Below are 22,105 nucleotides of genomic sequence, written 5' to 3' on the forward strand. Positions count from 1 at the left end.
ATGAATGCTGGATGACTCTAAAATCTGCCCTCTATATTCTCATTTTCCTGGCTACGGTTCCGAGTCTTTTGTTCATTATGTACTTGTCAAAATACCCTTCTGCTGGGGATGTTGTGTCTTTTATTTAGTTGCTGGGGTGACCTGCGAGAATCCTATTCTGAAGGGTTGGAGGAAGCACACATTATATTCCAATAACACAACACGCAAGGGTAAGCTGTAGAAAAGAGGCTGCCAAGCTCTGCTGAGCGCTGCTCTCTGATCTGAGGCCAGCTAGGCAGTCGCTAGGGGGGACCCAGGGAGAGCCAGGCGCGAGCCGGTCCCTCCCTGGGCAGGTTCGCGCGAGGAACATCAACAGGTGGGGGGCTGATTAGCAGAGGGTTGAAAAGGGGAAGTCAGGCGGGGATTAGCAACTGCGTGGCGGGAGGCGTGTAGGGAGGTTGTTTTGCGGCGTGTATTTGTCGTACCTGGGTTTTCTCTGACCACATGGAGGACGTGGAGGAGGTCAGGAGGGCCGTGCGGTTCCTCTGCGATGCCGGGCGCGAGGACCTGCTGCGGCCGGGTGTCCCAGCGGAGGCGTGGGTCGGACTGGCCCGCCCACCTCGCAAGGCTTCCGAGGGCGTTTCCAGGGCCGTGGACGCTTGTTTAACCCCGGGCCCGGAGGAGGAGGAAGACGGCGAGGCGGCCACGCCTGCGGACGGGCACATGCTCGTTTTGCCGGTCGCTGCAGTGGAGCCCCCGCCGGGTGACCCGGGCGCCCCCCAGCAGGTATGTGAATTCCAGTTACTTGGTGCTGGTTCCCGCGGGGCGCCCGGGGGGAGGCGGGGGCGTTCTGCGGGCCGTCAAGCTCCGCGTTCAGGCGGCTTGGTCTCGGGGAAGACGGGGAGGCTGCAGGCGGGCCCTAAACCGAAGCGGGGGCGGAGCCTGGACTCCCTGGGGCACGCGCCGACCCCTCCCCCTGCCGGTATGCCTGTAGTCCCTGCCGTTACGGTGCCCAATTCTCCGGGGGGGGTTTCCCCACTCCTGTGGCTTAATGGCCAGTGCTTTATGCTCTCTCCTGCCATGCTGGGGCCTGGCCCTGCCCCCCCCGCGATGTTGGCTCCCCGCACACGGGTGACGCCGGTGCTGGGCCACTCACTGCTGCATTGCCGGCTCCAACCCCTCCTGTGGTCCCCACTCCTGCCCCTGCTGTGGTTCCAATGGGCACTGTCTCTAGATTGCTGCCCCCCCCGGCCACTGCGGCTGTGGCAGCCGGTTTGCCTGGCCCTCGGGCTGCCATCCCCACGCCCCCGGCTCCTGGTATGAGGGGTTTGTTCAACGAGGGGGCGCCCCAGTACCCGGGGCAAGCCTTGTTCCCGGTCCCCAGGGGGCGGCCAAGTGGCCACTTGGGGGGTCAATCGACTGGGTCGAGAGGTGTCCATGGTCTGGCGTCGGTGGGCCGTCCCTTGGGGGAAAATTGCGGTTCAGCTTTCAGGGACCATGTTGTCGCGCACCCTTCATCGTCTGGCTTGAGCGGCAGCAGTTTTCAATCTGCGCCTTCGGCTGGGCGGCTGTTGGCAGTTTCTACGGGCCCGGGAACTGTCCCCACGGCTGTTTCCAGTGGTGGGCTTTCAGGGGGGCTATCTGGAGCGGATACCTCTTCTACAGTTTTCTGTCCACAAAGCTTTCAGACCATTGATTGGCAGTTTTATGATGGGGGTATTGGTGATGGGGCTATGCCCAGTGGAAGTAATCAAGTTGAATTTTCTGATGCAGCTTTCGGTGGGAGTTTTCATGATGATGAGTTGGAAGAGGGGGAATTGAGGGACAAAGATGTTGGGCTTTTGGCAGCACGGGCCCAGGGGGGTGGGTTGGGGCAACCCACTGTTTCTCGTGTTTTGCAGGAGTCTAGAGCGGACCCTGCAGGTGTACGAGGGGCAGTGTGGTCTGGACCTTCTCAGCGGGATCGTGGGGCCGTCGCCCAGCAGTCGGAGCAGTTACCAAGAGGTAAGGATGGGTGGTGGTCAGTGTGGCAACCTAGGGAGAGTCTCCCGGTTAAGTGTACAAGATCTGTTGGTATGGGTGATGGGGTTGTGGTTGAGCGAGTCGCTCTGGCACCGAGGCTTGAGCGGCCCGTAATTTCAAATGTGCAACCTAGGGAGAGTCTCCCGGTTAAGAGTACAAGATCCTGTGGTACGGATGATGGGGTTGTGGTTGAGCGAGTCGCTCTGGCACCGAGGCTTGAGCGGCCCGTAATTTCAAATGTTTCTACTGTGCAAGTTGCAAAAGAAGTTTCTATATCGGGGGATGGCGGGGTGGATGCCACTCGGGTAACGGAGGATAGTATCCTACCGAAAAAGTTGCCTTATTCTGGGGTGGGGATGCCCTTGGGGTCCCATTTATCTGAAAAAACAAAGAATCTGATCTGGTCTGGGGCTTTTGTAGATGTTTTTCGTCTTCTCCACAGGGATGTCCAGGCAAAAGAAGGGTCGAAGGAGGAGGAATTAGAATTGGCTCGGAGGCCTCGCGTTCCGAAGTCCATAGAGAATTGGACTTCGGCCTTTCTCATTTATGCCAGCGTTTATTGTCAACGTCATCCTGAGAAAGCGATAGACATGTTTAAATATGCAGATGTCATCCGCAAGGCTCACAGTTATTTTGGAGGCTTTGCTTGGTTGTCCTACGATGACGAATTTAGGGCGCGCATGGCCGCTTTTCCTGAGCGTTCGTGGGGTGCGGTTGACTCTGAGTTATGGTTGCAATGGATGGCATCGGCAAACCCTCCTGCTACGACCCACACAGCTAGCGGGCAACCTGTGTTTTATCGGCCCTTTTCAGCTCGCCCCGCTCAGTCTGGGGCGGGGGTTTGGGGCAGAGGTCAATCAGCCGCTTCTGGCACTTGCTGGCATTTTAACAGAGGTTCCTGTAACAGACCCGCTTGCAGGTATAAACATGAGTGTTCACAGTGTGGAGGGAAGCACGCCCTCACCCAGTGTTTTCCCGGCCAGAGATGGGGTGATCAGGGACGGGGTTCTGGGGGCAGGGGGCAGCACCATCAGTCTGTTTACAAGGGCCCCTACTCCTATTAGGCAGGAGGTTCTCGACCTCTGGCTGGTGGATTATCCGGATTTTGAGGCCGCTAAGATTTTGTCTTGGGGCTTCAAAATTGGGTTTCGGATTGGGTATCAGGGACCCAGGGTGGGCAGGTGGTCGGATAATTTGAAGTCTGCGAAGGAGAGTCCACATGTGGTGCGGAAGAAACTGGATGCAGAGCTTGCGGCTGGTAGGATTGCTGGTCCTTTTGTGCATTGTCCCCTGCCTGACTTGATTGTATCACCCCTGGGCGTGGTGCCCAAGAAGGCGGAAGGGGAGTTTCGTCTTATTCATCACCTGTCCTGGCCCGAGGGTTCCTCAATCAATGACTTTATTGATCCAGCTGACTCAACTGTCACTTATGCTTCGGTGGACGATGCCTTACGGCTCGTGCGCACGGCTGGTGTTGGGGCTTTGCTGGCGAAGAGCGACATTCAGTCGGCTTTCCGGCTATTGCCCATTCATCCTTGGGATTTCAGTCTGTTAGGAATGCATTTTGATGGTAGTTTCTACGTGGATCGGGTGTTGCCCATGGGCTGTTCAGTGTCATGCTCCCTGTTTGAAACCTTCAGTACCTTCCTGCAGTGGCGATTCACTTTTGTCAGTGGCCACGCGTTGGTCTGTCATTACCTTGATGATTTTCTTTTCATTGGGGAGGGTTGCTCTGGGCAGTGTCAGTCGGCTTTGAACATCTTTCAGGCCCTAGCGGAGGAATTGGGTGTCCCCTTGGCGCCGGACAAGACAGAGGGTCCCTGTACGTCCCTGACTTTTTTGGGGATCGAAATTGATACTCTGTCTATGGTGGCGAGACTGCCTGTGGCTAAAGTGAAGGAAATGTCTGCTTTCATACATCTGGTGTTGGGGGAGCGGAAAGTGGTTTTGAAAACTGTTCAGAAGTTGTTGGGTTATCTCAATTTTGCTTGCCGGGTTGTTCGGGCGGGCAGGACGTTCTGCAGACGTCTGGGTCTGTCCATGTCCGGAGCAAGCCTTCCCCATCATAGGGTGCGCATTACCACCGCTGTGCGTGCCGATTTGACTGTCTGGCTTCGTTTTCTGCAAGACTTTAATGGCGTGTCCTTGTTTTTTGCGGATGAGGACATGGTGTGGCAAGTACAGTTGTTCACTGATGCGTCAGGGGCTCACGGATTCGGAATATTTTGGGAAGGTCGATGGTGCGCGGCCGGCTGGCCGGCGCACTGGAAGGATCAGGGTCGCAGCATTGCGTTTCTGGAGCTCTTCCCGCTGCTGGTTGCTTTGCACCTATGGGGGGATGAGTTTCAGAATCGTTCAGTCTTGTTTCACGTGGACAATTTGGCTGTAGTACACCTTGTCAATCACCAAAAGGCTCGCGATTTGCGGGTTTTGCGGCTCCTGCGCGCTTTCATGCTGCGGTGTCTGCAACTGAATATTGTCTTTAAAGCGCGGCATGTTCCTGGTACTTCTAATTGCATCGCTGACTCTTTGTCTCGCTTTCAGTGGTCCGAGTTCCGCAAGTTAGCTCCTGGGGCGGACCTGGCACCAACACCGATCCCACAGTACGTATGGGACCTGGGGGATTGAGGGTTCACCACTTGGTGGAAAATTCTGTGGCTGAATCCACCAGGCGGGGTTATGTGAAAGCCTGGTCTGAGTTTCTGCAGTTTCGCAAGGTTTCGATGGGGCCGTTCAGGGCTGGTTGGTCTGATGAACAATGCATCTTGCAGTTTGTTTTACATCTGGCGGACAAAGGCCTGGCGCCCACTACCATTTCGGGTAAATTGGCTGGGGTTTCTTTTTATGGACAGCTTTGGTGGGGGAGGGATCCGGTTGGGGGGGTGTTGGTTCGTAAATTGTTGAAAGGTTTGGCCAGGCTCCGGGCTGGGGGTCAGCAGCTCCGGCAGCCCGTGACGTTTGAATTGCTCCAGTTGATGTTGCCGGAACTGGAGGTGTGTTGTCATGATGCTTTTGAGTGTGCCAAATTTCGTTTGTGTTTTGTGTGGTTGTTCTTTGGGGCATTTCGGGCATCAGAGTTGCTGGGGTTGCGGGGCAGGGTAGGTATGACCAGCGGTGAGGTGGTGTTGGAAAGTGACAGAGTGCGACTTTGGCTGCGGGCATCCAAAACCGACCAGATGGGGAGGGGTAAGTGGGTGTTCCTTGGTAGGAGTGGGGTCTCTGCATGTTGCCCGGTTGGGGAATGGGAAGGGTTTGTGTCCTCTCCGCATTTTCTACAGGGGTCCATATTTTGTCATGCGGATGGTAGTCCCATAGTGGCATCTCAATTGTTGGCTGTATTACGTAAGGTCTTGTTGCGTTTGGGGAAGGACCCTGTTCAGTTTGGTACCCATTCCTTCAGAATTGGTGCGGCGACGGAGGCCGCCCGCCTGGGGTGGGACTGGTCCCCGATCCGACGCATTGGTCGTTGGCGTTCCAAGTGTTGTGAAAAGTATGTGAGGAAATAGTGCATTTTTGGCTGGTCTAACATTTCTTTCTCTCCTAGGTCCCTGGCTATCAGTCGCCGGATGCAAAAGAAGGGTGTGGATACTGGGGCACTCTTTTATTAAACGAGCAGCTTTAGCCGCTGCCAGCCAGCTTTGTGGGAGATCACTTGGCCTGAACAGTATGACACATGAAGTCTCATGGCATGGAACAGGGGGAATGCGCTGGGGTGGGCTTTTTCCCGCCTTGGCTGCTTTGGTTTCGCAGTGTTTGGGGGGCCCTCCGGATCTCCTGGTGCTACATTTGGGAGAGAATGACTTGGTTTCTCTCTCTGGGCTGACCTTGTTAAAATTAATGAAGCAGGACCTGGAAATCATCCGAACCACATGGGAGAGCACCATGCTCATATGGACTGAGTTTGTGCCCCGTTTGCACTGGCGTGGGGCACGGACCCATTCTGCCCTGGAAAAGGCTAGACGGAAAGTGAACAGGACAATGCGCCTTTTTTGTCAACATTGGGGGATATACAGTTTGAACCATTATCATTTACAAGTATCTGAACATCATTTATTTTGTGAGGACGGTGTGCATCTCTCAGCTTTGGGCCTCTCTTTTTACCTCCTTGAACTCAGGGACTTGATTAGCAAGGTTCTTCAAGTACAGTTGTGGTGTGCTCCTTCCTTTCCTTTAGGTGGGGCAGGAAAACGCTAAAGGTTTTCCTGGGTGGCGGGTTTTTGTTAGTGGGGGTGGGCAGCCTGGAGCGGGTTGGCCATCCTGAAGGGTAGCGTTGGGTAGGCTAGGGTTAGTAGGCAGGAGTTTGTTCGGGGTTTTGGGATTTAGGTTTCGTAGGCTCACTGTAGAGTTGAATTATGTAAATAATAAATAAATAATGAATATGTTTATGATATTGATGCACCTGTCCTAAAATAAAAGTGGCCTTTCTTGCTCCTAAAAGAAGGTGTGGACAATGTTTTCTTGCGCGAGGGGGGACCCAGGGAGAGCCAGGCGCGAGCCGGTCTCTCCCTGGGCAGGTTCGCGCGAGGAACATCAACAGGTGGGGGGCTGATTAGCAGAGGGTTGAAAAGGGGAAGTCAGGCGGGGATTAGCAACTGCGTGGCGGGAGGCGTGTAGGGAGGTTGTTTTGCCCCACCCACCCTCCCTCTTTTTTCTTTTTCTTTCTTTATTTCTGGGTTTGTTCTTTTGCGGTGCTCTAGGCACTGTTTTAGTTTAGGTAGGTTTGCCACTGTTAGGATGGGTGCCTTTGTTCTTTTGTAGGCGGGTTTTTGTTAGTGGGGGTGGGCAGCCTGGAGCGGGTTGGCCATCCTGAAGGGTAGCGTTGGGTAGGCTAGGGTTAGTAGGCAGGAGTTTGTTCGGGGTTTTGGGATTTAGGTTTCGTAGGCTCACTGTAGAGTTGAATTATGTAAATAATAAATAAATAATGAATATGTTTATGATATTGATGCACCTGTCCTAAAATAAAAGTGGCCTTTCTTGCTCCTAAAAGAAGGTGTGGACAATGTTTTCTTGCGCGAAGAACAAACTGACAGAGCTGCTAACATCACAGCTCCTTTTTATGGCAGCAATATATACCAGGTAACAGAAAACGGCTCTGTGGACGTGGAACGTGCCAAGTGCGTCAACACTACACTACACATGTCTCGAACTGTAAGCAATACTAAGATTCGCTTATGCTTCTGGAAACTTCTCGAAACATTTTCTCAGGTCACGCAGGGTGATTTACAAATGAGGTATAACATGGTGCTTGGTGTGAGGTCTAGTGGACTGCAGTAACAACAAATGGGCAATGACCCGGGCCCGCCATTTTGTTGATTCTTGTCCTTTCCTTTGGTCCCTTGGATTCCATCCTGCTGACCTTCAGACATTTCACTTACGCTGGACTGCCTTATCTCTTTCTCCCCCTCAGGTCCCCCTCTCTCCTCTCACCAATCTCAGCCTCCAACTCTTCTCCCCCACATACCGCTCTCTACCCCGTTTTATTTTAATTACATTTTATTTATTTTTATTTCTCTTTTCACTCTGTAAATATGTGATATATACTTGTCCAAGCCGAATCGCTGGTAAAATGGAATCCTGAGAAAATCTACTATTTGTATACATATGTATATAGATATAACTCTAACCACTAGTATATGTAGTGGACCTTTGTACTCACTACCATTCCTATGTGATTCTTGAAGTTTATCCATTTGTATCTCTTCCTTGGGTGACTGTACAACTTGTACATTTGCAATTTTTTCTATGTGCATCTCTTCCCTGTGTGACTTTACAACTTGTACATTTGCATTTTTTTTCCTGTTTGTATCTTTTATGTAACTCATGTAATACTAAGTCCTTATGTATCACAACTGGTTATTTTGTAAAGCGCTCTGACACCTTCGGGTAATGTTCACGCTATAGAAAATCGCATTAAATAAAATAATAAAAATAAAATAAATGAGGATAACCTTGAAGACAGTGGCATAACAATAGGCACCACCGGCCCCGTATTCGAGAAGGGGGAGGGAGCGAGCCCAAGGGGGGGAGGGGGCCCGCCACTGAGAGCTCCTGACTGGATCTGGAGCGGAGGGGGGCCCTGCTATGTACATTGTAGGGCGGTCCCCTTAACTTTCTTTAAGACATTGCTTGAAGGGGGGATAAGATGGCGAATTAACAATAAAGAGGCCCGTGAGGTAGGTTCCTTCTGGAAACATTTACTATGTTTCCAAGGAAAGACTTCAAAATGTCAGACTACTTCTGACAAACTGTTTTTATTATTTCAACAGAGTCATGTTTAGTTTTTCTTGCCCTGATTACAAAGTGACAAGGGGGTTTGTAACTGAAACATAATTACTCTGTCACTAGGGCGCAGTAAGTGTGTGAAAGGAGTAGCTACAGCATGGCTTCTAACACATGTGAATAGAAAAATATTTATTTCCTAAACTATTCAAGCATTTCTAAATGTCTAAGCTGCATGGTACGGCTAATGTATTACTGAAGTGCAATATAATGGATAACTTTCATCATAAACACACACTGATGCCGAGACATATTCACTCATATTACTGTTTGCAAGAATTATGAGTTTAACAGTTAAAACACTTGTGTGATACATTTAGCCCCATAAGGTAAAACTGCATCACAGCATGTAAAAGAGCAGCTATTATCTCCTCCCTTTCTTCAACTTCAGTGGGCCACATTCCTTCTCTTTCTTAGGTGGCCTCCTATCCAAGTCCTGAATATGTATCAGAAAAGATAGAGCCAATACAGAGGGGGAAGAGAATCCATTGTTTAGATAGCTGATGGGTAATCTTCATCAACAAATGGTGGAAGAACTGCCTATTACTAAAGTTACACTTTTCGCCCTAAGTGGGACGGTTATTTCCAGACGTGGGCCCCTTGCTCATTGTGCCACTGGATTCAAGCTAGCCTGGCTGATGAGGGGTGTTACCCCGAAACTGGTCTCAGGATGCTTGTTTACGGTCCAAGGAGGACCTGGCTTGGTAGTTCGGACTGGACTGTTCTCATGAGGGACAGGGTCAAGAGTGATTTTCATATAGCTGAGTCCAAACTGGGGTGGCTTGGTGGGCAAAAGAACAATGGATTTAACCCAGATCGCTTGTCTGGGGGGAATGCTTGATTCATTCATCACTCCATCCATCATTTGTTTCAGTTACACTGCTACTAATGGAGGTGTGTTTTTCGGCAATTACTGTTAGTACCAATTCCAAGACTAAACAAAGAGGTAAAAAAAACTCTCTCAAAACACAAGAACTGTGACTTCCTTCTTCCTGGAGAGAGTTAGAGCAGTATGCGCAGGAGCATTTTGCTCCTTTTCTTCAGGGACATTCAATACTGATAAAAATGGACAACACTATGGCAAAAACATACATTAATCAGCATCAGGAAAATTACCAAAGATCTAACATCCCTCACTTTGCAAATGGGTTGTTTGGCAGAAAAGAACCTCTTATATCTCTAAGCCATTTATTTCAGGGAGGTGGAGAGTGTAGTGGCAGATCATCTATGCTAGGCGTTTCTCTATCTTTGTTCATACATCTAGCTCCTTGGTCTTCCAAGTAGGAATATCACATGTTCTGAAATCCAGGAGTGGGTCTTTGCAAGTGTCAAGAATGCTTTAGTTTCTTGTTACCTGTCAACGTTTCCAGAAAATGAAGTCTGGGAGTGGATGCGTTAACAGCTCCTTGGCCTCTCCTGCTTCTTCATGCCCATCTTCCTTTTCCGTTATAGCCAGGATCCTAGCACATCTTTCCAGGGAGACTTCGGAGGTCTTAATGATAGCTATCTTAAGACCTTGCTTGGGATGCTTCCTGAAGAACACATTCTTTAGTCTGGAGTGGATTCTGACAATAGATCCTTGTCCTTTGATGACGAGTCAGAAATTGTGCCTTTTGTCTCTTCTGATGTTTACTCTATCTGCATGGAAGGTGGGAGGAGCCTACATTTCTCTTCTTCTGTGGCAGGTTCCATTGATGAATCATGAATATACTCTACCAGAAAATATTACAACCATCAATGGGAATCCTTAGTTTCGTAGTGTCAGAGTCATGATTTAGTTCCTTGTGAGTCTCGCTGCATTTACCATTTTTTGCAGGCCAGGATACTTATAAAGTCAAATGGGCAACAATTATAGCTATCTGTGCTCATTGGTGGGTGGGGGAGGGGGTGGAGTGATGGGGAGATTAGCGGGGTTTTCATCTTTACATTTTCTTTCATTACAAGTTCTCCTACCAAGTCATCGGTCCGGTTTGGGAGCATCCTTTATTAGTTTCGGGTTTAAAATCTTTTCCTATGGAGTGACTAAAAGATATGCATGGTATAGTTTTGACTTTCAAAGCTTTTTCTTGGTTTTTATTACTGTAGCTCAAATGCATGGTGAGTTGGCTGCTTTATCTAGCAGTACTCCTTAAATTCTGTCTTCAGGCAGTCTATACATTTCATGTTGACGGCCCCCACAGGTCCATCCTGAATAGCGCTGGGGGAGACCGGTCAACTATTATGCAGCTGGATCTCACAATAACACAGTGCAGTTTATTGAGTTGAATGTTTTTTTTCCACAGCCACTCCAGAACTGTAGCCTCAGTCTAACACTTACACATACCTGTTGTGAATATGCGATTATAAATAATATTCTGCTACACAAACTCTTTTATTCAAAATTAACATGTTTTATATTGTGTAACATGTTTATTTTGATTTGGATCTACTCAAGAATTGCCAATAAAAAGTTGTTAAAATAAATAACTTTCATTTTGAACAAGAAATTAGTTTGTCAATTTTTTCCCCAAATCCCGCTACAGAAGAGGAAGAAAAAGTCCATCTTTTAGATGTAATTAGAACAGTCAGAATTTATTTTCATTTCCCAATCAGCAAACTATAGACATCTTTTTGTGAGTTTTGGGGTTTTCACACATGGGAAGAAGTAATCTTCCTCCATCCTTAGTCGTTGGAGCAAGTAAGCAATTTCTTTGGCTTATTAGACCCAGATAGTGACTCCATCTGCTTCAATCTAAGGTCGGTCCATCAGGGGAATGCAGTTTTTTGAGCAAGAGTGGAAGTAGCCTGTTTTCAGGACATTTATCGAGCTGTTACCTGGCCCACACCTTCAACATTAATTTTTCATTAAAGAATGGAAGTGGGAGATTACAAAGTCTTCGAGTTTTGAATCAATGTGCTGGCAGGTTGTGTGTGCCTAAGTAGCCATTGTCAAGTTGTGATATATTGCTGTAGTATATCCTAAATTCTGTAAGGACTGGGACATGGTAGGGGTGAGGATGTAAAGTCCCTATTCCTTACTCATAATCTTCATTACTCCGAATACCCTCCCTTGTCCCAGTATTTACATTTCCTCCCTCCAGTTTCTTGACATAGATTTGATCCCTGGACCTGGGGGACTACAGCCTGTCTTGGGAGGTCTAATGCATGATTTTTGGCCCAGACATAGGTGGGGTCAAGGTATTCCTTTGAGGGGATGTTCGGCTCAAACTCGTTGTAGTTGGGTCATGTGATATTTGAGGTAGGTGTGCTATACCTCAGTTCTGTAAGTAGTGGGACAAGAAGTGGTAATCAGAGTAATGAAGTTTACCGTAAGCAATTGGGACAGTAACTCTTTTGTCGAATAGAGCAGCAGTTCCCATTCAGCTGCTGTTTAATAGACATACTCGTGGCCCATCAGCTATATGTTTAGATAGCCTTTTTTGTAGAAACTAGAATGCCAGAAATTAAGTTCTTACAAAGCTCTGCACACTGTCAGGTGCTGGAAGAAATAAAATAGCTTGCTATTGCAGATGGGTGACCAGAACAAAACACAGCACTTTGAAGTTAATTCCTTTTCCTAAAAGCGAGCCAGGGGAGCATAACTAACTGACTTGAAATGTGGTCAGAGAGCTCTAGTGCGAGATGCTACATTTTGAATTGCCAGAAGTAGAAGGATGTTCCATAATCCACCCTGGAAGTGATCATAGTACTGATTATGATTTTCTGATTACAGATGAGCTGTAAAGGTAACTCTCCCTACATAATCAGTAAGGCAGACTGACACGCAACAATGATAGAATTAATCTGAGGCCTAAATATCTGATGTTTATAAATTAGAAAGCCTACATCGCCGACTTTGGGAGCTGGATGGAGGGCACGTTCTGGGGCAAAAAAGTATAATTCCAGATACTATCTGAACCTCCATTTTGAATGGGTTTCTGGTCTTCAAGTTTGCAACTTTTTTCAGGGCGATCTTTAAAAATGTAATCTGAAATGATAATGTCATTCTAGCCAACCAGAATTTTTAGTGTCACTTAGATTTGTTTAAAAATATAAAATCAAAGCAAAATATATGGGGCATGTCTTAGACATCGAAAAGAACTGAGCACTGAGGTAAAATTTGTAGGAAATAGACTTTACAACCTGGCTTCAGGCACGCATTCAGTTTCACCGCAAGTGAAACAACGCTTGCTTTAACCACCCATATGCCTGAACCACGCATATGCGTGGTTAAGTCAGTCGGCATTCTAACGTATTAAGCGGGCGGGGAGAGGAACTGGGAGGGAGGACCTGCATGAAGGTCTGGGACGCGGCGAGGTAAGCCGAACTAGGGCTGTTTTAAGGGAAGGGGCCAGTTTTAGGGATCAGGGCGGAGGGTAGTGGGAGGTATGTTTTAAGTGAGGGGGCCGGTTTGGGGCTCAGAGTGGGGGGCTGGGGTCAGGGTAGGTTTTAAGGAGGGGCTGAGTTTAAGGGCTCAAGGCAGGGGGAGAGGGGCTGGGGCAGTTTTTAGGGCTCAGGGCAGGGATAGGTCAGGTAGGTTTTAAGGTAGGTGCAGAGTTTTAGGGCTCAGGGCATGGGGTAGGGGCAGTTTTCAGGGCAGGGAAGTTTTTAGGGCAAGGGGACTCAGGATAGTTTAAAGTTTTAGGGATGGGGTAATTTTTAGGACTCAGGGGTCGGGTTATAGGGCTAGGGCCAGGATTTTAGGACTCAAGGAGGAGAGGTTTTGGTATGAACTTTACCACACATCTCTTTTAGTTCAAGAAAAGGTTTATTGAAAAGATTAATATGATCATAAAAACAATACTTCGTATGCACAGTTATTTATTAATACATAAATACATGAAGGTGTAATAAAGAATAATAATGGTATATAATATCCATTAAAATAGTAAAAGGATAATGTAGGAGATGATACGAATACAATCAAAGGTTCACAAAAATCGTAAATAACAGTACATGTCAAAAATACACAATTTTAAAAGATGTTATAGAAAGTGATAAATTAACCATAATTATAAACAAACAATAGGAGGTCAACAAACATTCCTGTACAATGAAATTGCGTGGTAAAGGCATGAGTGGTAAAGAAACGATTTGTTTAGACACATTTGCTGTTGTGGCTGGGTGGGAGAGGCATGCGTGGTTTCAGTCATGCATGCCTCTGTCATACAACCTAAATTTGCGGATCATCAGACGGTACAACATGGCAGGGTGTCCTGTTGACACGATCCCTGCATAATCACACACCTCACTACATGTGTTAATCCTTAAAATCACAAAGCATACTTTCCAACCCTGCAGATTTAGGAAGTAGTCCACAGCTTTTTCAGAAAATCTAGAGGCCACAAATCTCTCTGAGGTACCCCCACTAAAATTGGGATAGCTGGGGATTGCTTCTGTTAAGAGGTGAACCCCGTTTGCTGAGCAGAGTTGCTATCGGGTCTCCTAAAGCTTTGCAGAACTAAGCAATGTGATTTCCTGAGATGATGTCCTGTTCATGTCAAATGTGCTGTGATGTAATTTGCAGGGATTTCATGATCATCTTAATCCGTGCTATTAAAAATCCCAAATTCTTAGCTCCTTGTGGTCACTTAGGACGCGAGAAGTGCAGAATTATACTGGGGGAAGCTCCACTCTGGGGGGATCTGTCTTCAGAGAAAATAAAAGTGGTAACAGGTTTAGCGTGCCACAATGACATGGTTGACCTGCTGGAACTGCTTTGAGATCGCTGAAACGGCAGCGCGTTCAATAAAAGCAAACCCCGCCTCAGTGAAATACAATAACAGAGCCACATACATGAACTCTAGATATGTCGAGCAGGATTCCCATGCAATAAATGAGCCCTTGATTGCTGCAAGTAAACAAATGCGCTTACTACATTCAGTGTTAAAACGTTTGATATGACTGTGTGGACAGTCCAGTCGAACGTATTATTAATATACTTGTACAACTGAGGAGAGTTTCCACATCGTGGTACAATTCAACAATTGGTCCTATTCATGAATAAGCATTGCCAAAGCCAATAGGCCTCTCCTTTCATACCGAGGCGTAGAGCCACTAGCTTCATTGTTCACATTTAGCTTAATCTATTATGCCAAGAATGGGCGAAGACGGGGGCGTGGCTTGGCGCCCGTAGGTGATGGCGGCACCTGAGTGAGGCTCTGCCGCGACACCGGGAGACTCACCTTTCCGAATCCCTGGTTCCTGTGTTGGAGGCTCGGACCTGCCGTCGGAACACCTCCGCAATGCTCTGGGACCCCTGAGGAATTTCCATCTCTGAAGGAGACGACGGAATTTTACTGCCTTCCTTTTGAGGGCGCTCTGCTGCTTGCGGCCGCCATTTTGCGTGACCCGAAGCGGAGCGCCCCTCTCCTGAAGTCGAGCGCGTCTTGCTTCTCTTCCTTTGTTTAATGGTCGCTTGACCCTTGGAAAACCCTCGCAGCTCTTGTGAAGTCTGAGCCTACTGAAACACCCTAGAAGAGGTCTCTACAAGTGAGTGCACACCTTTGTTTCCAGCGCGGCCGCCATTTTGTACACTTCGGTGTATTTTTGTCTATATGCCGGCATGTTTGCTCCATTTCCCCCGCGCCTTTAGGCTTCGCCTGGACCCTTATAATGCCTCATTTGTTACTTTATCCTGAGGGACTTCATTATCTTAACTCAGCGTTTTAATGCAATGTAGAGGCGGTAGACTACTTGCCGTCCTTATTAGTTTGTGCATTTTCTTGAGAGTTACCTCAGCGTCACAGAGGCTTCCTCCTTGGCTACTCTTCAACTGGATGGCGATTTTACTGTAACTTTTTACCTTTTGCTTGCAGGCTTTGCTTTTTTGGATATCCTTTCTGCCTCAGCTGGTTTCTTTCCACGCCTTTCTTTAAATTATACATTGCCTTTCTCCTGGGAGCCCTGCCAATCTGTTTCTGCTTTTACTGGTTCAGCAGTCCTCCTTGCGTGGCCTATATTACGTCTGCGAATTCTCCTTGTCTGCATTTTCGACTTGACTGCCTCCTCCTTTCGTCAATCGTACCTGCTGTCCTCCATACTTAATCCCTTTCCTCATATCACCCATGATTGGTACCTCGTAACTGGACTTGCCTTCTAGTGACTTTTTTTCGCCACAAACAGTGCCTCCTTCTTCTGCTGTCTCGTGCTGTTACAATACGCTTATTGCACGTTTTCTCTTTGTTTCTTCAGCTTCTTTTTATGAGACGACTAAAACATATGTCTCGCTTACCGTCCAAATCGCCTACAAAAGTGGCTTTTGTGAAGAACTCTAAAGTTTTTTCGGCTCTCTCCCAATTAGAAGATTCTCTCACTTCGTCTGGATTGGAGGCAGCCATGGATTCGTCTTCTCAGCCAACATCAGGGAAAACCACAGTTAAAAGACTGAAAAAAGATCCTCCTTCACCGTCTAAGCCATCGACACCTGTATCTATGGAACTTTTGCTGGAAGAGATACGATCATTTCGCCCTTTTCTTGAGGAAATTGGGACATTGCGCCCTTTCATGGAGGAAACCAATGCCAAACTTCAGGTTTTAACAGACAATTGGTCACAAATCGAGACAAGGGTTTCTTCGGTTGAGCAATCTGTCGCATCTTTTCAGGAAACTCAAGCCACAGTTTCACATCTGTCTTCGCAGGTGGGCGCTCTTCAGAAGCAAGTGGAGGAGTTAGAAAACAGAGGCAGGCGTAACAACCTTTGCATTTATGGCTTGGTGGAGGGTCTTGAAGGCTCGGACCCGCCTGCTTTCTTTAAATCTTTCCTTCCCAAGTTGCTCCACCTACCAGAGGGTACGTCTCTAAACATCCAACGTGCTCATCGTCTTGGCCGCCTACCTACGTCCCTTTCCATGTCACAACGACCAAGAGGCGTCATTCTCTACTTCTTGGAGTACACCGATCTCTTGAAAGTCCTAGCAGCTGCCAAGGCTCTTCCTAAATTGACATGGTCTGACTCTCTGTTGTTTTTCGCCCAGGACTATGCCAAAGCAACTGCAGATCGTAGGAAGGCTTTCCTAGGCATGAGAGAGGTCCTTCGCTCTATGGGTGCTCATTATGGTTTGTACCATCCCTGTTTGTTTAAAGTCACCTATAACAACAAAACGACTGCCTACGAGGACCCAGTGAGACTGCAAAGCTTCATTAATGCACATCAGACCTCTGCCATGGATGCCTCTGGTCCTTCATCCTCTTCCCCTGGCTGAATTGTAGTTTTGCCTGTCTTTGTACTGTTCTCATTCTTTCATCACATGGTTTTTCCTCTCTGTTGCTCTTTCGCTTGTTCGTCTGTTCCATCTCTTGCATTGCATTGTTGCTGTTTGTTTCACGTTTCTGGCTGATTTATGGTTATCCCTGCCTCTGTCTTTTTCTTACGTTTTGTCGTCATGGTTACTCCTTTTTGGCGTTTTTTACTTGTTTGTCTGTTTTCTCTCTTGCGCTGTATTCTTAAATGTTCGTTTCACAGTCTTTTTATAGATTAATGTTTCGTAACACATTACTGTTTTTCCCCTTCTTTGTCTTCACAGGAACCCTTCTTTGTCTGATGAAGTCTTCCCGGTTCCCTGCCCGGCTGACCTCAGTTGTGTTGCTTTACCTACTTGGCCCCTTCCCCCCTCGACTTCTTCTCGTCTTCCTCTTTTGTAGGTATGTTTCCCTCATGTTTTCTGTACCTTCTTTGTTTTTTGTTCCTGTCCTCTTCCCTTCCCCCCATGACTCAATTTCCTTCTTTGCATAATGATGATGATTTTCTTTTTTCAGGTTGTATTTCCTCTTCTTTCATTCTTGCTAATTTCTTTTTTCGGCTTTCTCATTCACTCTTCTACATTGCTTTTCTTTCTTCCACTTCTTACTTCTTAATCTTGGCTCTTTTTCCTATTCGTGCATATATTTTCTCTGTATATTGCTTTCTTCTTGTTCAACTCACTTTCTTTTTTCTTCTTGTACTTCTAATCATTTTGTTTCTTCTTTCCTGATTTACTCACTTTTATTGATTTCCTCTTGGATTTCTTATTTCACCGATCTGTTGCCTTACTGTATAAACTATGTCTTTAAATATAATCTCCTGGAATGTTAAGGGTATTAATTCTCCAATTAAACGACAGCGCATTTTATCTCACCTAGCTAAACTAAATATTGACATTGCATTTCTTCAAGAAACTCACCTTTCTGATATAGAATCTGAAAAGCTTAAGAGGGGTTGGGTGGGTGAAGTCTTCTATTCACAAGGTGATGGCAAGCGCAATGGTGTTGCTATTTTATGTCGCAGGTCGCTCCCTTTCACAGTCATTTCCCATGAATCAGATACTAATGGCAGATGGACTCATGTCAGACTATCACTTAGAGGTGTTCCAATCTCTCTTCTTAATGTCTAAGGTCCCACAAACGGTGAACCCCTTTTTTGGGCTGAGTTTTCTCCCCGCATTACCCAATTCATGGATGATAATTTCATCCTTGCGGGAGATTGTAATCACCCTCTTGATCCCTTTTTGGATAGAAAGTCCGATGCCACTTATATCCCCTCAAAGCCACATAAACTCTTTACTCAAGCTACTTCACAACATAAGCTTGTTGATTCCTGGCGTTTGTGTAACCCGACTTTGCAAGAGTTTACTTTTCACTCACCCCATCACCGTTCCCAATCACGACTTGATTATATTTTTGTCTCCCATGCTCTTGCTCAAACGCTCACCGCGGCGGAAATTGGTCCAATATTGCTCTCTGATCATGCCCCTGTAGTAGTTAGTCTTGAGGTTCTCCCCAAAATTGATGGTCCTAAAAGGTGGCGTTTTAATATTGCCCTCCTTCTAGATCCCAAGTTTTCCAATTACTTATCTACCTTTTTTGATGAACTTTTCCTTTTTAATGATGTCCCTCCCGTCTCAAAACATACTCTCTGGGATGCTTTTAAAGCAGCTTCGCGCGACTTCATTATTAATTTTGTCGCTAAGAAACGTAAAACTGCTCGCCAATTCACTAAAACCCTCCTTCGTGACATTAAGAGATTGGAACACGCCTATTTCACTTCACATTCCTCAGATAGTCTGACATCTCTGGTTGCTGCTAAGATTAAATTTAATGAAAAGTCTATTGAAGATGCCTCTCTGTATCTGCTTAAGTCAAGTGCCAAATTTTATGGTGGTAGGAATAAAGCTGGGAAGATTCTTGCTAATTACTTAAAGGTCAAGCACAATAAAGTGAACATTGAATCGGTTTATGACACTAATGCACGCCTACAACATAAGGATGCTGATATTCTTGCTACTTTTTCCCATTTTTATGAGACCTTATACACTTCTGACACCCAATCTTCTTCTCAGTCTCTTGCTCACTTTTTTCCACCATTCAAACCCCTACGCATTTCCCTCTTGACCTCTCCTCCTTAGAATCTGACATCTCACAAAAAGAACTGCTTACTGCCCTCCAACGTCTTAAACTCAACAAAGCTCCTGGCCCGGATGGTTTTACTGTTGAGTTTTATCTTCACTTTTCCAAACTACTGATTCCAAAACTTCACTCCCTTCTCCACTCTTTTGCTGAATTAGGTTCTTCCTCTGGCACTTTTTCGGACACACACATTTGTTTAATACCCAAACCTGGGAAAGATGTCCAATATTGCAAAAACTACAGACCCATCTCCCTAGTTAATATTGACTATAAAATCTTTGCCAAATCATTAGCGATTAGATTGGACCATTTGCTTCCTGACCTTCTAGGTGATGAACAATCAGGCTTTGTTAAAGGCCGTTACATTACTGACAATACCAGACTTTTATTTAACATCTTACCAAAATCCTCCCATCTCCAACATCCTCTCGCGGCGATAGCCCTAGATGCTGAAAAAGCGTTTGATAGGGTTGAGTGGCCTTACCTCTTTCATGCTCTTAGTTGGCTTGGGTTTGGCCCTAAATTCACTTTCCTAATTTCGTTATTATATTCTCGCCCACGAGCTGCAGTTTATGCCAATGGCCAAATTTCTCCTTATTTTGACCTTGGTAGAGGTGTTCGCCAAGGATGTCCTCTTTCACCTTTTCTTTTTAACTTGGCCCTAGAACCCTTTTTATCCAGACTACGCCAAAATCCTAATATTCACGGCTTTCAGACTAGGGATCTTTCCATAAAACTCGCTGCTTATGCAGACGACATCTTACTTTTCATCTCGAACCCTGCGGTTTCCGTCCCCGCTTTTTTGGAGGAAGTACAGACCTATTCCTCAATTTCTGGTTATAAACTTAACCATGATAAATGCGAAATCTTGCCCTTGACAAAATTCACCTTTAAGCCTGATTTCAGCGCCTCCAATTTCACCTCGAGCTCTTCCCATATTAAATATTTAGGATTGCATATTACCCCTTCCATCCCTGATACTGTTTCCCTTTGCCTTACTAAATGTATCCAGAAATTATCCGACCTTACGGCTAAGTGGCATCCTTTTTACTTGTCTTGGTGGGGCCGCTTAGATACTATCAAAATGATGCTTTCCCCTATTGTTCTTTATACCCTTTCCAATATTCCTATTTCTATTCCAGCTAAGTTTAAAAAAAAAATTAATTCAGTCTTTATCTTCCTTTTTATGGCATAATACTAAACCCAGAATGTCTCTTGCTAAACTCATCCGTCCTGCTTCTGAAGGCGGTGTCAATTTTCCGGATTTCCTGGCCTACCATAAGGCTTTTTTGTTGCGTCAATCTTCCTTCTGGCTACAAGATCCTGATTCCCCTTGCCCTTTGTGGACTAAGGTTGAGCGCCTTTTCCTTTTCCCCTTCTCTTTTGCTGAGTGTATCTCCTTTTCGCGCAAGCCCTCTTCAATTCTTACTCCTATTCATAAATTCACTCTCAAACTCCTCTTATCCTCTAATCCTCCTCCTCCTGTATGTGTTGCTGACTTCCTTTCCTCCACTATTTGGCACGATAAATACCTTTTACTCCGGGGTAAGCCTATTTTCTGGAAATCTTGGAGAGCCAAAGGTTTGCTTTGGATTTTGCAGTTATTCTCACAATCCGCCTTCTTGCCCTTCCACACTCTTCGTTCCACTTTTGATTTACCCCTCTCTTTTGCTCCCAAATACCTCCTCCTTAAGGCGTCAGTCATGGAGGCTTACAACAAACTTTCCAAATCTATCCCCTCTTCCATCTTACCTGATCCTATCACTCAACTTCATTCTACTTTACAAACCCTTCCTAAAGCCTCTGTCATCTATAAACACCTTCATGCACACACACTTCCCAGACCCAAATCCAAAGTGGAAGAGCATTGGGAGGATGATTTTTCCGTATCATGGCCAACTTCTCTTTGGGACAAGATTTGGATAAAGATTCGTAAAACTTCTAGGGCTGCATCTTTAACGCAATCTATATTTTTCATCTATAATCGATTGTTACACATTCCTTCTACCCTTCACAAACGTTTCCCTATCACATTAGATACATGTTGGTCTTGCTCTTCACCTAATGCCACTTTATTTCACATGTTGTTCATTTGCAAGAAGGTACGCGCCTTCTGGCTACAAGTTTGGGAACAAATTAATGTTATTTTTTCCACTAATATTCCATTTTCCCCTATCCAGATCTTTTTGGGTAGTCTCTCCCCTTGTTGGGACCAGATTGATCTCAATGTTCGTATTGTTGATTTATTATTGGCTGTTGCATTTCAACAAATTACTATTAATTGGAAGTCTGCGTCCACTATTACTTTCAAAGCATGGTGGTATAATGTTTGTCACAATCATAGACTTGATACTGCTTTTGTTTTTCCTGCCCAGTTGGCAGCTAAGCGTGCTGATTTATGGCTTCCTGTTTCGCTGTATTTAGATAATTGTACAACTTGCTCATTTCGTCCACAACCTGCTCAGCAGGAGGTTTCTAAACCCCCTTGATACCCTTTTTCTTTCCTCATGTTCTGATAAAATGTTTAACTGCATAGTTATATTTGCATTTATTTTTATTGTATATTTATTGTACCCTTTCTTTTTACTTCTTGATACCCATGATTAGTGTATTATGTTTCGAATTGCTCATTTCACTTTGCATTGTCTTTTGATTATCATTCTTGTGATTCCCCTTCCCTTCCCATCCCCTTATTGCTCTCCCTCATAACTCTTCACCTATATTTTGTATTATTACCTTGTACTACTATTAATAAACTTATTTTGAACTGAAAAAAAAGAATGGGCGAAGACCATTATAGAACCGCAAATTAAAAAGCATAAAGGTTGCAGAGGATGCAGTGGAAAGAAGCAAGTGCCAGGTAGAATGCACAGTTGTAGAGCCCTTGCACAAACAATTAACAAAAATATAGCAAGGGGAGTGTCAGGGGGAGCAATGGACAAGTGTGAACGCGAACAAACAATGGAAGGAGCCACTACCTAAGATACCACCTGCTGTAGTGCCACATTGTCCTTATAAATACTATAAGCCATGCATATTCGTGGGGCGACGTAAGAGATGGTTAAGGAAGTCTAAAGTCATTTCACATTTAAAAGGGCGCTAAATGTTGTCACCAGATTGGAATTATCCAGCATACTCTGTTATTACTATATGACGTCACGCCTGTCATGGTGGGTTTTCAAACATATGTTATGTCACTGCATGTAAGAGTGACTCTCAAAGCATATGTTAAATATTACTTTGTGTCATGACATATATTATTGGTTTTCAAAGCATATGCAATGTCACACCATGTCACAGTGGCATTCAAAACTTATGTTGTGTTATGTTGGAGTGGTTTTCAAGACATATAGCATGCCACACGATGCCATGGTGGTTTTCATAGTATATGTTATGTTATTTAATGCCATGCTATTTGGCTTTTAAAACGTATGTTGTGTCATGGTGTCTTTCAAAGCATAT

At 45.8% G+C, this 22,105-nt stretch overlaps 1 protein-coding gene across 1 annotated transcript; it reads left to right on the forward strand.

Annotated features, from left to right (window-relative positions):
- Nucleotides 1-1,605: 1,605 nt before the first annotated feature.
- On the forward strand, nt 1,606-6,305 carry LOC144785513 (uncharacterized). The gene is made up of 2 exons (XM_078664380.1): nt 1,606-1,983; nt 5,546-6,305. The coding sequence occupies exons 1-2, from the start codon at nt 1,713-1,715 to the stop codon at nt 6,193-6,195; spliced, it is 921 nt and encodes a 306-aa protein (XP_078520506.1). The 5' UTR covers nt 1,606-1,712; the 3' UTR covers nt 6,196-6,305.
- Nucleotides 6,306-22,105: the final 15,800 nt, after the last annotated feature.

This window comes from Lissotriton helveticus, chromosome 10 (genome assembly GCF_964261635.1).
Source record: "Lissotriton helveticus chromosome 10, aLisHel1.1, whole genome shotgun sequence".
In the NCBI taxonomy this organism is placed as follows: domain Eukaryota; kingdom Metazoa; phylum Chordata; class Amphibia; order Caudata; family Salamandridae; genus Lissotriton; species Lissotriton helveticus.

Bases quoted from the DNA above. Each gene is read 5' to 3' on its own strand.
- LOC144785513 (XM_078664380.1), top strand. From the start codon at position 1,713: ATGCCCAGTGGAAGTAATCAAGTTGAATTTTCTGATGCAGCTTTCGGT. The intron at 1,984-5,545 runs GTAAGGATGGGT...TTTCTCTCCTAG, and splicing joins GTCGGAGCAGTTACCAAGAG to GTCCCTGGCTATCAGTCGCC.